The sequence below is a fragment of the Callithrix jacchus genome, chromosome 10 (genome assembly GCF_049354715.1).
Source record: "Callithrix jacchus isolate 240 chromosome 10, calJac240_pri, whole genome shotgun sequence".
NCBI classification, from domain to species: domain Eukaryota; kingdom Metazoa; phylum Chordata; class Mammalia; order Primates; family Cebidae; genus Callithrix; species Callithrix jacchus.
In genome coordinates, this window is record NC_133511.1 from 44426934 (window position 1) to 44440754 (window position 13821).

General features: G+C 38.2%; 1 protein-coding gene across 3 annotated transcripts in view; it reads right to left on the bottom strand.

Moving 5' to 3' along the window:
• The window catches only part of CEP57 (centrosomal protein 57), a 46729-nt gene that overhangs the window by 20485 nt on the left and 12423 nt on the right, over window positions 1–13821 (bottom strand). For all 3 annotated transcript variants that reach the window (XM_054241790.2, XM_035265210.3, XM_078339911.1), the window contains 2 exons: window positions 10850–11029; window positions 10376–10497 (listed from right to left, as the gene is read on the bottom strand). In XM_054241790.2, coding sequence (XP_054097765.1) covers window positions 10376–10497; window positions 10850–11029 — 302 coding nt within the window. The remainder of the gene's footprint in view (window positions 1–10375; window positions 10498–10849; window positions 11030–13821) is intronic.

Below are 13821 nucleotides of genomic sequence, written 5' to 3' on the forward strand. Positions count from 1 at the left end.
TGAAGCTCAGTTTGGCTGGATATGAAATTCTGGGTTGAAAGTTCTTTTCTTTAAGAATGTTGAATATTGGCCCCCACTCTCTTCTGGCTTGTAGTGTTTCTGCCAAGAGATCTGCTGTGAGTCTGATGGGCTTCCCTTTGTGGGTGACCCGACCTTTCTCTCTGGCTGCCCTTAGTATTCTCTCCTTTATTTCAACCCTGTTGAATCTGACGATTATGTGCCTTGGGGTTGCTCTTCTTGCGGAATATCTTTGTGGTGTTCTCTGTATTTCCTGCAATTGAGTGTTGGCTTGTCTTGCTAGGTGGGGGAAATTTTCCTGGATGATGTCCTGAAGAGTATTTTCCAGCTGGGATTCATTCTCTTCGTCCCCTTCTGGTACACCTATCAGACGTAGGTTAGGTCTTTTCACATAGTCCCACATTTCTTGGAGACTTTGTTCATTCCTTTTTGCGCTTTTTTCTCTGATCTTGGTTTCTCGTTTTATTTCATTGAGTTGGTCTTCGACTTCAGATATTCTTTCTTCTGCTTGGTCAATTCGGCTATTGAAACTTGCGTTTGCTTCGCGAAGTTCTCGTATTGTGTTTTTCAGCTCCTTTAATTCATTCATATTCCTCTCTAAGGTATCCATTCTTGTTATCATTTCCTCGAATCTCTTTTCAAATCTTTTTTCAAGGTTCTTAGTTTCTTTGCATTGATTTAATACATGATCTTTTAGCTCACAAAAGTTTCTCATTATCCATCTTCTGAAGTCTAATTCCGTCATTTCGTCACAGTCATTCTCCGTCCAGCTTTGTTCCCTTGCTGGTGAGGAGTTTTGGTCCTTTCTAGGAGGCGATGTGTTCTGGTTTCGGGTGTTTTCCTCCTTTTTGCGCTGGTTTCTTCCCATCTTTGTGGATTTGTCCACTGGTCGTCTGCGTAGTTGCTGACTTTTCGTTTGGGTCTCTGAGTGGACACCCAGAATGTTGATGATGAAGTATTTCTGTTGCTTGGTTTTCCTTCTACCAGTCTAGCCCCTTCGCTGTACGACTGTTGAGGTCCGTTCCAGACCCTGCTTCTCTGGGGTGCACCTCTAGTAGCCGTGGCACAGCGAGGGATGCTACCAGTTTCGTTTTCTGCTCTCTTTGTCCCAGGATGATGCCTGCCTAATGTCAGTCTTTTGGATATAGAGGGGTCAGGGAGCTGCTTGAGGAGACAGTTTGTACTTTATAGGGGTTTAATTGCTGAGCTGTGCACTCTGTTGTTCATTCAGGGCGCTTAGGCTGTTATGTTTGATTCTGCTGCAACACAGCTCATTAAACAACCCTTTTTTTTTTCTCAAATGCTCTGTGTTGAGGGGTTTGGGCTTTATTTTTGGATGTCCGATCAGGTGTCCTGCCCAGCTCAAAGGCAGACTAGCCACTGTTTGGCTGCCGAGGCTCCGCCCTGCTGTTGTGTGATTCGCCCTGTTCCTGCAGGCTCTGCTGTGGTCTCTGCCACGCCCTGCGGCGGAGTCTCTTCGTTGTAGCGTGTTGCCTCAGCAACGGCAGGCTGCGTCAGCAGTGGGCGTGTATCTCAGTAGGGACGGGTTGCCTCGGCAACGGCTGGCTGCCTCAGCAGTGGGCGTGTATATCAGTTGGGGCAGGTTGCCTCCGTAGCGGTGGACGCCCCTCCCCCACAGAGCGTCTCGGACCGTCTGCCCGGGATAGTTTGAAATCGCGGTTTTGTTCGTCCCACTGGGTATCCCAAACGATCTGTCCCTGCAATCCCCTGGGCTGGGCTACTGTGCAAGTCTCGTTCAGTCTCAAGTCCAGCCCTCTCAAGTCTCAGGTTGCCGGTTCAACAAGGCACCCGGACAAGCGCGCCCTGTGGGGATTGCTGGGTAGGGCCGGCCACCGCCGCCCCGGCTGCCGGCTTCGCCAGGCAGACCTACTGCCTGGCGTCCCGTGTCTTTTTATACTTGGGAGTTTCCCCGTTCTGTGGGCAACAAAGATCAGTCTGGAAATGCAGCACTGACTCACCGTTTGCGAATTCAACGCGGGCTCCAATCCTGGGTTGTTCTCACAGCGCCATCTTGAGTCCCCTCCCGCTAAATTCTTCGATCCCTGCGTTTTGAGGGAGGGATCTTATGGGAGGAGATTAGATCATGTAGGGTGCGTTACCCCATGCTGTTCTCGTGATAGAGTTCTCACGAGATCTGATGGTTTTATAAGGGACTTTTCCCCACTTTGCTCTGTACTTCTCTCTCTTGCCATCATGTGAAGAAGGTCATGTGTGCTTGCTTTTCCACTGTAACTGTAAGTTTCCTGACAGAACTGTGAGTCAATTAAACCTCTTTCTCTTATAAATTACTCAGACTTGGGTGCTCTTTATAGCAGCATGAGAATGGACTAATACAATTACACAGCTGTTTTGAAATCAAGAAAGGAAAATCTTCAGATACAAAAAAAAGAAAGCAAATGAAGGAATACTGAAGTCAAATATCACATAAGGCAATACTGGAATCAGGGTATGTAAAATGTGCAGGAACACAATATAAAACTTTAGGTGATATATAATCTTCAGTGATCAACAATATCAAGCCAATACAGTAACATATATCTGGATCAGAACCAGTGATTTTATTTTATTGACTGACTGACTGATAGCCTGTAGGGACCTGGACTCAATCTGTTGCCCTAGCTGGTCTCAAACTCCTGTACTCAAGTGATCTGCCTGCCTTAGCCCCCCAAAGTGCTGGGATTATAGGTGTGAGCCACTCTGCCCAGCCAGAACCAGTAAAAACTATAAAGTCTAGCCAAAGGGAAATTCACAATTGGCTCATAAGGCTGCCCACACAACTGAGGAATTTATTGTGGAATTTCCACAATATGAAAAATGAGATCACTATATAACTTTTCCTTATTAAAAAAAAAGTTCCACTCTCTGGGCAGGGCATCTCTGCAAGAAAGGCAGCAACCCCAGTCAGGGGTTCATAAAACTCCCATCTCCCTAGGACAGAGTACCTGGGGAAAGGGGTGGCTATGGACGGAGCTTCAGCAGACTTAAATAACGCTACCTGCCAGCTCTGAAGAGAGCAGCACATCTCCCAGCACAGCGCTCAAGCTCTGCTAAGGGACAGACTGCCTGCCTCCTCAAGTGGGTCCCTCTGACCCTGGTGCCTCTGATGGGAAGACACCTCCCAGCAGGAGGCGACAGACACCTCATATAGGAGATCTCCAGCTGGCATCTGACTGTGCCTCTCTGAGACGAAGCCTCCAGAGAAGGAACAGGCAGCAAGCTTTGCCTGGATATCACCAGCGGAGGCTGCAGAGCAGCAAACAGGGTCTGGAGTGGACCTCTAGCAGGCCTGCAATGAAGGAAAACTAACAAACAGAAAGGAATAGCATTAACATCAACCACTCAGAAACCCCATCCAAAGGTCACCAACATCAAAGACCCAAGGTAAATAAACCCACGAAAATGAGGAAAAACAGGCTGAAAATTTCAAAAACCAGAACCCCTCTTTTCCTCCAAAGGGTCATAACTCCTTGCCAGCAAGGAAGCAAAGCTGGACGGAGAATGAGTTTGATGAATTGACAGAAGTAGGCTTCAGATAGTAGGTAAAAACAAACTCCTCTGAGCTAAAACAGCATGTTCTAATCCAATGCAAGAAAGCTAAAACTTAAAAAAGATTAGAGGAATTGCTGACTAGAATAATCAGTTTAGAGAAGAACATAAATGACCTGACAGAGCTGAAAAATACAGCACAAGAAACTTTGTGAGGCATACACAAATATCAATAGCTGCATTGATCAAGCAGAAAAAGGTTATCAGAGATTGAAGATCAACTTAATGAAATAAAGTGTGAAGACAAGATTAGAGAAAAAAGAGTGAAAAGGAACAAACAAAGCCTCAAAGAAATACGGAACTATGTGAAAAGACCAAACCTCAGACTGGTGTACCTGAAAGTGACAGGGAGAATGGAACCAAACTGGAAGACATTTTTCAAGATATTATCCAGGAAAACTTCCCCAACTTAGCAAGACAGGCTAACATTCAAATTCAGGAAATAAAGAGACCACCACAAAGATATTCCTTGAGAAGAGCAACCCCAAGACACATAATTACCAGATTCACCAAGACTGAAATGAAGGGAAAAATGTTAAGAGCAGCCAGAAAGAAAGGTCAGGTTACCCACAAAGGGAAGCCCATCAGACTAACAGCAGATCTCTTGGCAGAAACCCTACAAGCCAGAAGAGAGTGGGGGCCAATATTCAACATTCTTAAAGAAAAGAATTTTCAACCCAGAATTTCATATCCAGCCAAACTAAGCTTCAAAGCTAAGGAGAAATAAAATCCTTTACAGACATGCAAATGCTGAGAGAGTCCGTTAAGACCAGGCCTGCCTTACAAGAACCCCGGAAGGAAGCACTAAACATGGAAAGGAAAAACTGGTAACAGCCACTGCAAAAAACATACCAAACTGTAAAAACTATTAACACTGTGAAGAAACTGCATGAACTAATGGGCAAAATAACCAGCTACCATCATGATAGGATCAAATTCACACATAGAAATATTAACCTTAAATGTAAACAGGCTAAATACCTCAATTAAAAGGCAGAGACTGGCAAATTGGATAGTCAAGACCCATCTCACATGCGAAGACACAAACAAGCTCAAAATTAAGGGATGGAGGAATATTTATCAAGCAAATGGAAAGCAAAAAAAGAAGGGGTTGCAATCCTAGTCTCTGATAAAACAGACTTTAAACCAACAAAGATCAAAAAAGTCAAAGGGCATTATACAATGGTAAAAGCATCAATGCAACAAGAAGAGCTAACTATCCTAAATGTATATGCACACAAAGCAGAAATACCCAGATTCATAAAGCAAGCTCTGAGGGACCTATAAAGGGACTTAAACTCCCACAAAGTAACAGTGGGTGACTTTAACTCCCCACTGTCGATATTCGACAGATCAGTGAGACAGAAAATTAACAAGGATATTCAGGACTTGAACTCAGCTCTGGACCAAGCAGACCTAATAGACATCTACGGAACTCTCCACCCAAAATCAACAAAATATGCATTATTCTCAGCACCACATTGCACTTATTCTAAAATTGACTACATAATTGGAAGTAAAACACTTCTCAGCAAATGCAAAAGAACGGAAATCATAACAGTCTCTCAGACAACAGCGCAATCAAACTAGAACTCGGGATTAAGAAACTCACTGAAAACCACACAACTACACAGAAACTTAACAACCTGCTCCTGAATGACTATTGGGCATATAAAGCAGAAATAAGTAAGTTTTTTGAAACCAATGAGAACAAATATACAACGTACCAGAATCTCTGGGACATAGCTAAAGCACTGCCTAGAGGAAAATTTATAGCACTAAATGCCCACAGGATAAAGCGGGAAAAATCTAAAATTGACACCCTAACATCACAATTAAAAGAACTAGAGAAGCAAGATCAAATACATTCAAAAGCTAGCAGAAGACAAGAAATAACTAAGATCAGAGCAGAACTGAAGGAGACAGAGACATGAAAAAAATCACTCAAAAAAGCAAAGAATCCAGGTGCTGGTTTTTTGAAAAGATCAACAAAATTGATCAACTGCTAGCTAGAGTAATAACGAAGAAAAAATAATCAAATAGACACAATAAAAAAGATAAAGGCAATATCACCACTGATTCCCACGGAAATGCAAACTACCATCAGAGAATACTAAAAACACATCTATGCAAATAAACTAGAAAATCTAGAAGATATGGATAAAAAGATAAAGGCAATATCACCACTGATCCCATGGAAATGCAAACTACTATCAGAGAATACTAAAAACATGTTTATGCAAATAAACTAGAAAATCTATAAGATATGGATAAATTCCTAGACACGTACACCTGCCCAAGACTAAACCAGTTTGAAACCAAAACCCTGAATAGACCAGTAACAAGTTCTGAAATTGAGGCAGTAATCAGGAGCCTACCAACCAAAAAATGTCCAGGACCAGACGGATTCACAGCCGAATTCTACCAGAGGTATAAAAACGAGCTGGTACCATTTCTACTGAAACTATTCCACACAAAAGAAAAAGGAGTACTCCTCCCTAACTCATTTTATGAGGTCAGCATTATCCTGATACCAAAACCTTGCCGAGACACAACAAAAAAAGAAAATTTCAGGCCAATATCCCTGATGAACACCGATGAGAAAATCCTCAATATAATACAGGCAAACTGAATGCAGCAGCACATCAAAAAGCTTATCCACCACCATCAAGTCAGCTTCATCCCTGCAATGCAAGGCTGGTTCAACATACGCAAATCAGTCCATGTAAACCATGACATAAACAGAACCAATGACAAAAACCATATGAGTATCTCAGCAGATGCAGAAAAGGCCTCTGACAAAATTCAACACCCCTTCATGCTAAAAACTCTCAATAAACTAGATATTGATGGAATGTATGTCAAAATAATACGCGCTATTTTTGACAAACAGCCAACATCATACTTAATGGGCAAATATTGGAAGCATTTCCTTTGAAAACCAGCACAAGACAAGGATGCCCTCTCTCACTAATCTTATTCAACATAGTACTGGAAGTTCTGGCCAGGGCAATTAGGCAAGAGAAAGAAATAAAGGGTATTCAGATGGGAAGAAAGGAAGTCAAATTGTTTCTGTCTGCAGATGACACGAATGTATATTTAGAAAACCCCACTATCTCAGCTCAAAATCTCCTTAAGCTGATAAGCAACGTTAGCAGTCTCAGGACACAAAATCAATGCGCAAAAATTACAAGCATTCCAATAAACCAATAATAGACAAACAGAGAGCCAAATCATGAGTGAACTCCCATTCACAACTGCTACAAAAAGAATAAAATACCTAGGAATACAACTTACAAGTGATAAAGAACCTCTTCAAGGAGAACTACAAACCACTGCTCAAAGAAATAAGAGAGGATCAAACAAATGAAACAACATTCCATGCTCATGGACAGGAAGAATAAATGTTGTGAAAATGGTCATACTGCCCAAAGTAATTTATAGATTAAATGCTATCCCCAGCAAGCTACAATTGACTGTCTTCACAGAATTAGAAAAAACTACTTTAAATTTCAAATAGAACCAAAAAAGAGCCCATGCAGCCATCACAATCCTAAGCAAAAAGAACAAAGTTGGAGGCATCATGCCATCTGACTTCAAACTATACTACCAAGCTACAGTAACCAAAACAGCATGATACTGGCACCAAAACAGATACATAGTCCAATGAAACAAAATAGAAATAACACCACACATCTATAACCATCCGATCTTTGATGAATCTGACAAACAAGTAATGGGGAAAGGATTCCCTATTTAATAAATGATGTTGGGAAAACTAGCTAGCCATATGCAGAAAACTGAAACTGGACCCCTTCCTTACACCTTATACACAAACTAACTGAAGATGGATTAAAGACTTAAATATAAGCTCTAAAACCATAAAAACCCCAGAAGAAAACCTAGGCAATACCATTCAGGACATAGGCATGGGCAAACACTTCATGACTATAACACCAAAAGAAATGGCAGCAAAACCCAAAATTGACAAATAGGATATAACTAAAGAGCTTCTGCACAGCAAAAGAAACTATCATCACAGTGAACAGACAACCTACAGAATGGGAGAATATCCTCGCACTTTATCCATCTGACAAAGGGCTGATATCCAGAATTTACAAGGAAAGTAAACACATTCACAGGAAAACAACCAACCTCATCAAAAAGTGGGCAAAGTATATGAACAGACACTTTTCAAAAGAAGACATTTATGTGGTCAACAAACATAAAAAAACTCATCATCACTGGTCATTAGAGAAATGAAAAGTAAAACCACAATGAGACACCATCTCATGCCAGTTAGAATAGCCATCATTAAAAAGTCAGGAAACAGACGCTGGAGAGGACATGGAGAAATAGGAATGCCTTTACACTGTTGGTGGGAGTGTAAATCAGTTCAACCACTGTGGAAGAGAGTGTGGCGATTCCTCAAGGATCTAGAACCAGAAATACTGTTTGACCCAGAAATCCCATTAATGGGTATATACCCAAAGAATTATAAATCATTCTATCATAAAGACACATGCACATGTATGTTTACTGGAACCAACCCAAGTGCCCATCAATGATAGACTGGATAAACAAAATGTGGCACATATACACCATGGAATTCTATGCAGCCATAAAAAAGGATAAGTTCTTGTCCTTTGAAGGGACATGGATGAAGCTGGAAACCATCATTCTCAGCAAACTAACACAAGAACAGAAAACCAAACACCACATATTGTCACTCAGAAGTGGAAGTTGAACAATGAGAACACATGAACACATGGAGGGAAACATCACATATCAGGGCCTGTCAGGGGCTAGGGGAGGGATAGCTATAGGAGAAATACCTAATTTAGATGATGGGTTGATCAGCAGACCACCATAGCACATGTATACCTATCAACAAACCTGCATGTTCTGCTCACATATGACAGAACTTAAAGTATAATAATTTAAAAAAAAAAAGGAAAAAAAAACAGTTCCCATAAAAAAAACAAGATATCATAAGGGAGAATCAATAAAGACAAACAAATGAGGATTAACAATATGAAAATACCAAATAATTTAAAAATATTGAGAATTGTTTATAGTGTTCAGAGATAAAGGGAAGGAATAAAAAGCAAAGAGTAACAGTAAAATCTAAGAACAAAACTAAGTGGATGGAAAAAGACCCAAATAAAAATGAAAAAATATAATCATTGAAATAAACCCAATAACGTAGTGAAGAGACCTATAACACACATGAGAATTAATTACTGAGGCATTTTCTCAAATATTGTATGATTACTCAAATATTTAAGTCTAATTCTCTCCAACAAGGACTGAAAGCTGAGTAGAAAACACATACGGTAAGTCCTCTGTATCTGTGTGTTTTGCATCCATGGATTCTATCAACTGTGGTTTGAAAATATGTTAGAAAAAAACAAAAATGCAGGTTGAGTCTGTACTAAACATACACAGATTTTTATTCTTAACATTATTCCCCAAATAATATAGTATAGCAACTATTTACATAGCATTTATATTGTATTAGGTATTATAAGTAATCTAAAGATAATTTATAGTATATGAGAGATTGGGTGTAGGTTATATACAAATACCACAGTATTTTATAAGAAACTTGAGCATCCTTGGATTTTTTTTTTTTGAGATACAGCCTCGCTCTGTTGCCAGGCTGGAGTGTCGTGGTGTGATCTTGGCTCACTGTAACCTCTGCCTCTTGGGTTCAAGCAATTCTCCTGCCTCAGTCTCCCGAGTAGCGGGGACTACATGTGGGCGTCACCACGCCCAGCTAATTTCTGTATTTTTTAGTAGAGACAGAGATCCACAGAGGTCTCAGAACCAATTCACTCATGAATACTGAGGGACAACTGCCTGGTATTTCTTTTTCTTTACACTGCAGAGCATCCAGCATAAACATTAAGCTTATAAACATTCAAATTTGCATAATAGAGTTAAGATGTCCACAAGCTAGCACTGATAATGAATTCAAATTCTAGATTTGTAACAGGAAAAGGAGTAAGTTTTTAAAAATATATGCAAGGCTGGGCACAGTGGCTCATGCCTGTAATGCCAGCACTTCAGGAGGCCGAGGAAGCCTGATCACTAGAGGCCAGAAGCTTGAGAACAGCCTGGCCAACATGGTGAAACCCCATCTATACTAAATACATAGCCAGGCATCGTGGCAACCGCCTGTAATTCCAGCTACTAAGGAAGATGAAGCATGAGAATCACCTGAGCCCAGGAGGTGGCGGTTGCAGTGAACTGAGATCATGCCACACACTCCAGCCTGGGTGACAGAGTGAGACTATTTCTAATCAGCCAATCAATCAATTTGAGACTGATGTTGCAGATATCTTCTCACAAATGTGCAGGTGACCTAAATACAAAGACCTCTGATGTAAGAAAGCACAAAAATGGTATGCTAAATAACAATTCTAAAGAGTATAAAGAACCTTCAAATCTGCTATATCTCTTGAGTCATTGAACAAATTTCAGAGGTACAGAGGTATATGGTTATTTACACTTTTTATAATGTAGACTCAAAGAAGCTGACATAACTGTAAAACACCTCACAACTAACTGTATTTTTCCAGTTTAAGTAAAACTCTATCAAACACAACAATAACAACAAAAAAAGCCAATCACATCTTTAGATTTCATAACTGATGCCAAGAAATTTCAGTCCTGGGCTGTAACAGCACCATTAGTCCTCACTGAGAGGAAAAATAAGTCTTTATTCAATTAGTTTTCCCTATAACTAACTGTTCTTGAGTGTCAGTCTATGAGGTGTTTTACTTACTTGTTTCTCTAAGACAGATGTCCTCTCCATTTCTGCATGTTTTATCATATTTCGCATGTATTCCAGTTGTTTTTCTAATAGATTACATTTATTTTCTGCAGCTAACAACTGAGATGTCAGTTCTAAAGAGAGTACAAAAGAAAAGCAGACGTCAACTCACGAATAAAATAGTTTTAACAAGCTGTTATCAGGAATTGAATCTACTGTATACACAAAAACACTTTCCACACACCTAAAAGCCTTTTCAGATTACCTAAATCATTCTCTTTCTTCATGCTAGTCAAATCAGCCTTGCATTCAGTAAGTAAATACAATGTATGACAACAGTACTTGTTCCTCAAAATGTACCCAAACACAATGTAGTTTTGTAGTACTTGAAGACACCACTAGAAAACACTAATGTATTTTTAGGATAATTAATACTTCACAACACTTATTTTGACAGAATTTAATTTTCTTCATGATTAAACAAACCTTGATTGTGCTTTGATTCCTCATTCTTTGAATTCTCCCTTTCTTGTATCTGTTCATCCAGTACTTTCTTGTATTCAATTGTTTCTCTAGACAAGGTTTTCACACTTTCTTCTGCCTGAATCCTCTCAAGTTCCAAGCGACGAATCTTATCTTGAAGATTCTTAAGAGCAGAAAATATGGCTGCCAAGTACAAACACAAACATAAATACTACAATAGCATATATGGACAAAGTATATTAAAAAAGAATAAACTCATCTAAATAAAAAATAAACTGATGGGTGAGTCCAGTGGAGGATCACTCTTGGGGAACAATAAAATGTTAATTATCTCATATTTGTTCTTTAAAAAATCAACTTGAAGACACTGAGTATTTGAAATGTTCTAGTTACTCAAGTAAAAAAACCCTTATTATGGTAAAAAAATTTCAAACACTTTTGTAAAGTGCCAAAAAAATTTAGCCAATCATACAAAATTCACATAACAGTCCTGAAGTACATCACTATCTTAATCATTTCGTTTTATTAATAAGAGCACCTGTAGAATCAAACTGTTAAAAACAGTCAAGCACAAAAAAATACTATTTTCAAAATCTGCATTTTAAGTACATTCTAAACCCCCCTTCAAGTTTGATTATAAAATTATGCTAACTGCTGTATTTTAGAAGACACAGAAAAACACACTGAAAAATAACCAATAATCACATTATCCAGAGGTAATGACTGGTCGTTTGGTTCTTTAAATTTTTTTCTATATGTGTAAAATAAATTGAGACAAAATACATGTAAGGTTTTTCACTTTATTATATAGTGAGAATTCACTCATGTTATCAGTCTTGAAAGATTTTCTAATAATCAATAATTAAAAACTGAAAAAATCAAGTGACTGGGTCAAAGAACATTCATAGCCACTCTAATGAGAAAAATACACTACTTCTGGTGATTTTCCATTTCCATTAAAGTAGAAATCTTTTCGTATACATTACTGGCCAATTTTCTCCCTTTCACGAATTTCCTTTGCCCATTTTTCTACAGGAAAAAGTCTTCTTCATTTTATTATCTGCCTTTAGTTCCAGTTTTGATGTACAGATGTTATGATTTTTTAAAGCAGTATACCTAACATTCTTTCCCACCATGTTTTCTTTCTTTATATACTTAGAAAGTTCTTCTCAAACTCAAGATCAGATAAACATTGTATTTTTTATTATACTTATCATGTTTACATTTAATGCGTTAAGTCGTAGGAAAAGCATTTTTGAAGGAAATAAAAACTTGAAATGCCAAATTGATCATATTCTACAATCACATATGTATATATTAGATACATACATGATTATTAGATTAATTCTTTGTTACATACATACCCTCAGACAGTTTCAGATTTTCTATTCTGGATTCCTTAGTAATATTAGGGAATTACTGCCAGTATTTCAATTATTAAAACTTTATAAACATTGATTCTGTCAGTCACCTATATCATATAAATCTTAAAATGTTTCCAAACTATTCTTGCCAACTAATTATTCAGAATCATTTTGCCTAAACACTAATTTAAACTATACACTAGATCTGGAGAGCTGTTGTCTTTTAAGAATTGAGTCCTCTTACTCAATACAAAGTACTCTTGTCCATTTATTAACATAATTCATTCCTTCTCCAAATTTTTTAGTGCCTAGGATATGACAGGCCTCAAATAAGACACCATTTTATTGTAGTCAGCTTATTCTTGCTGGTATGCAATGAGACTACAATCTTAACTGGAAAAACACAAACATGAAACACACATACAAACAAGTAGAAACCTGAAAAATCAACTGAAAAAGATACTGAGAAATAAAAGAGAAGTCTAGATATAAGATTAATGCTAAAGGGAACAATTCTTTTATATACCTGCAATCATCAGATAAATATAATAGAAAATTAAAATTTTAAATGTCCTTTAATGTCCATTGTTTTTAACCTCTTCTGAACCAGAGGCAAATTTACTAAACACTTTGTAATATCAAACACTTTTTGCATTCCTTTATTAAATTATACCCAAAAGTACACAATTTTGCTAATATTTTATTTCTGCAGCTATATTTATTATTGAAACTGGCTGGAACATTTCATTTTTGTTCTTTGTCAGCAACTGTAGTATCACAGGTACATGCTAGGTTAACAAAAAGACCCAAGGTGGGGTGTGTGCTTTCCTCTTATGTATTCTTGAATAGCTTATATATCTCTGTTTAAATGTGTAATGTTTTATTGTTTTCTTTTTCAAAAAATTATTGAATAAGTGAAGACCCAAGGTGGGGTGTGTGCTTTCCTCTTATGTATTCTTGAATAGCTTATATATCTCTGTTTAAATGTGTAATGTTTTATTGTTTTCTTTTTCAAAAAATTATTGAATAAGTGCAGAGGATAATTTAGAAGACACGATTGAAAAGGAAAAAAAAAATTACACCCATAATCTTACCATCTAGGTGTAGTAATTATAAACACTTTATTAAAATCCTTTAGATCTTAAAAATGCTTTCATAAGTAAGATTTCGCTTTATTCACTGTCATATATTTACATATGAGCACACTTCAAATGCAATTTATAATACTAAGCGTTTTCACTAACATTGTAATAGCTCTCATTACATATTCAAGTCTTCACGTATGCAACTCAGCACATAAAACTGGGTTGGATTGACTTGTCAGAAGTGACTTTTTTTTTTAATCCAGTTTCTTCCCAAGACCACGGGCTGCAGTGTTGCAGTTCTGCTTTGAAAACTCTCATCATGCCCAGCTTTTCAAAGAAGTGTTCCAGAAGTTGCCTCACGAGGGCCTAGAGCTTTGTTCTCCAGTCCCTACCCCCATTTAAAATTTCATAATCTCTGCTACTATACCCCAACACTTAAGGCTTATACCTAATGCCAAGACTCCTTATACTGTCCCTAAAGTTTTTACCTTTAGTTCCATCCTTCCTGTCCTAGCTGGAAACTTGT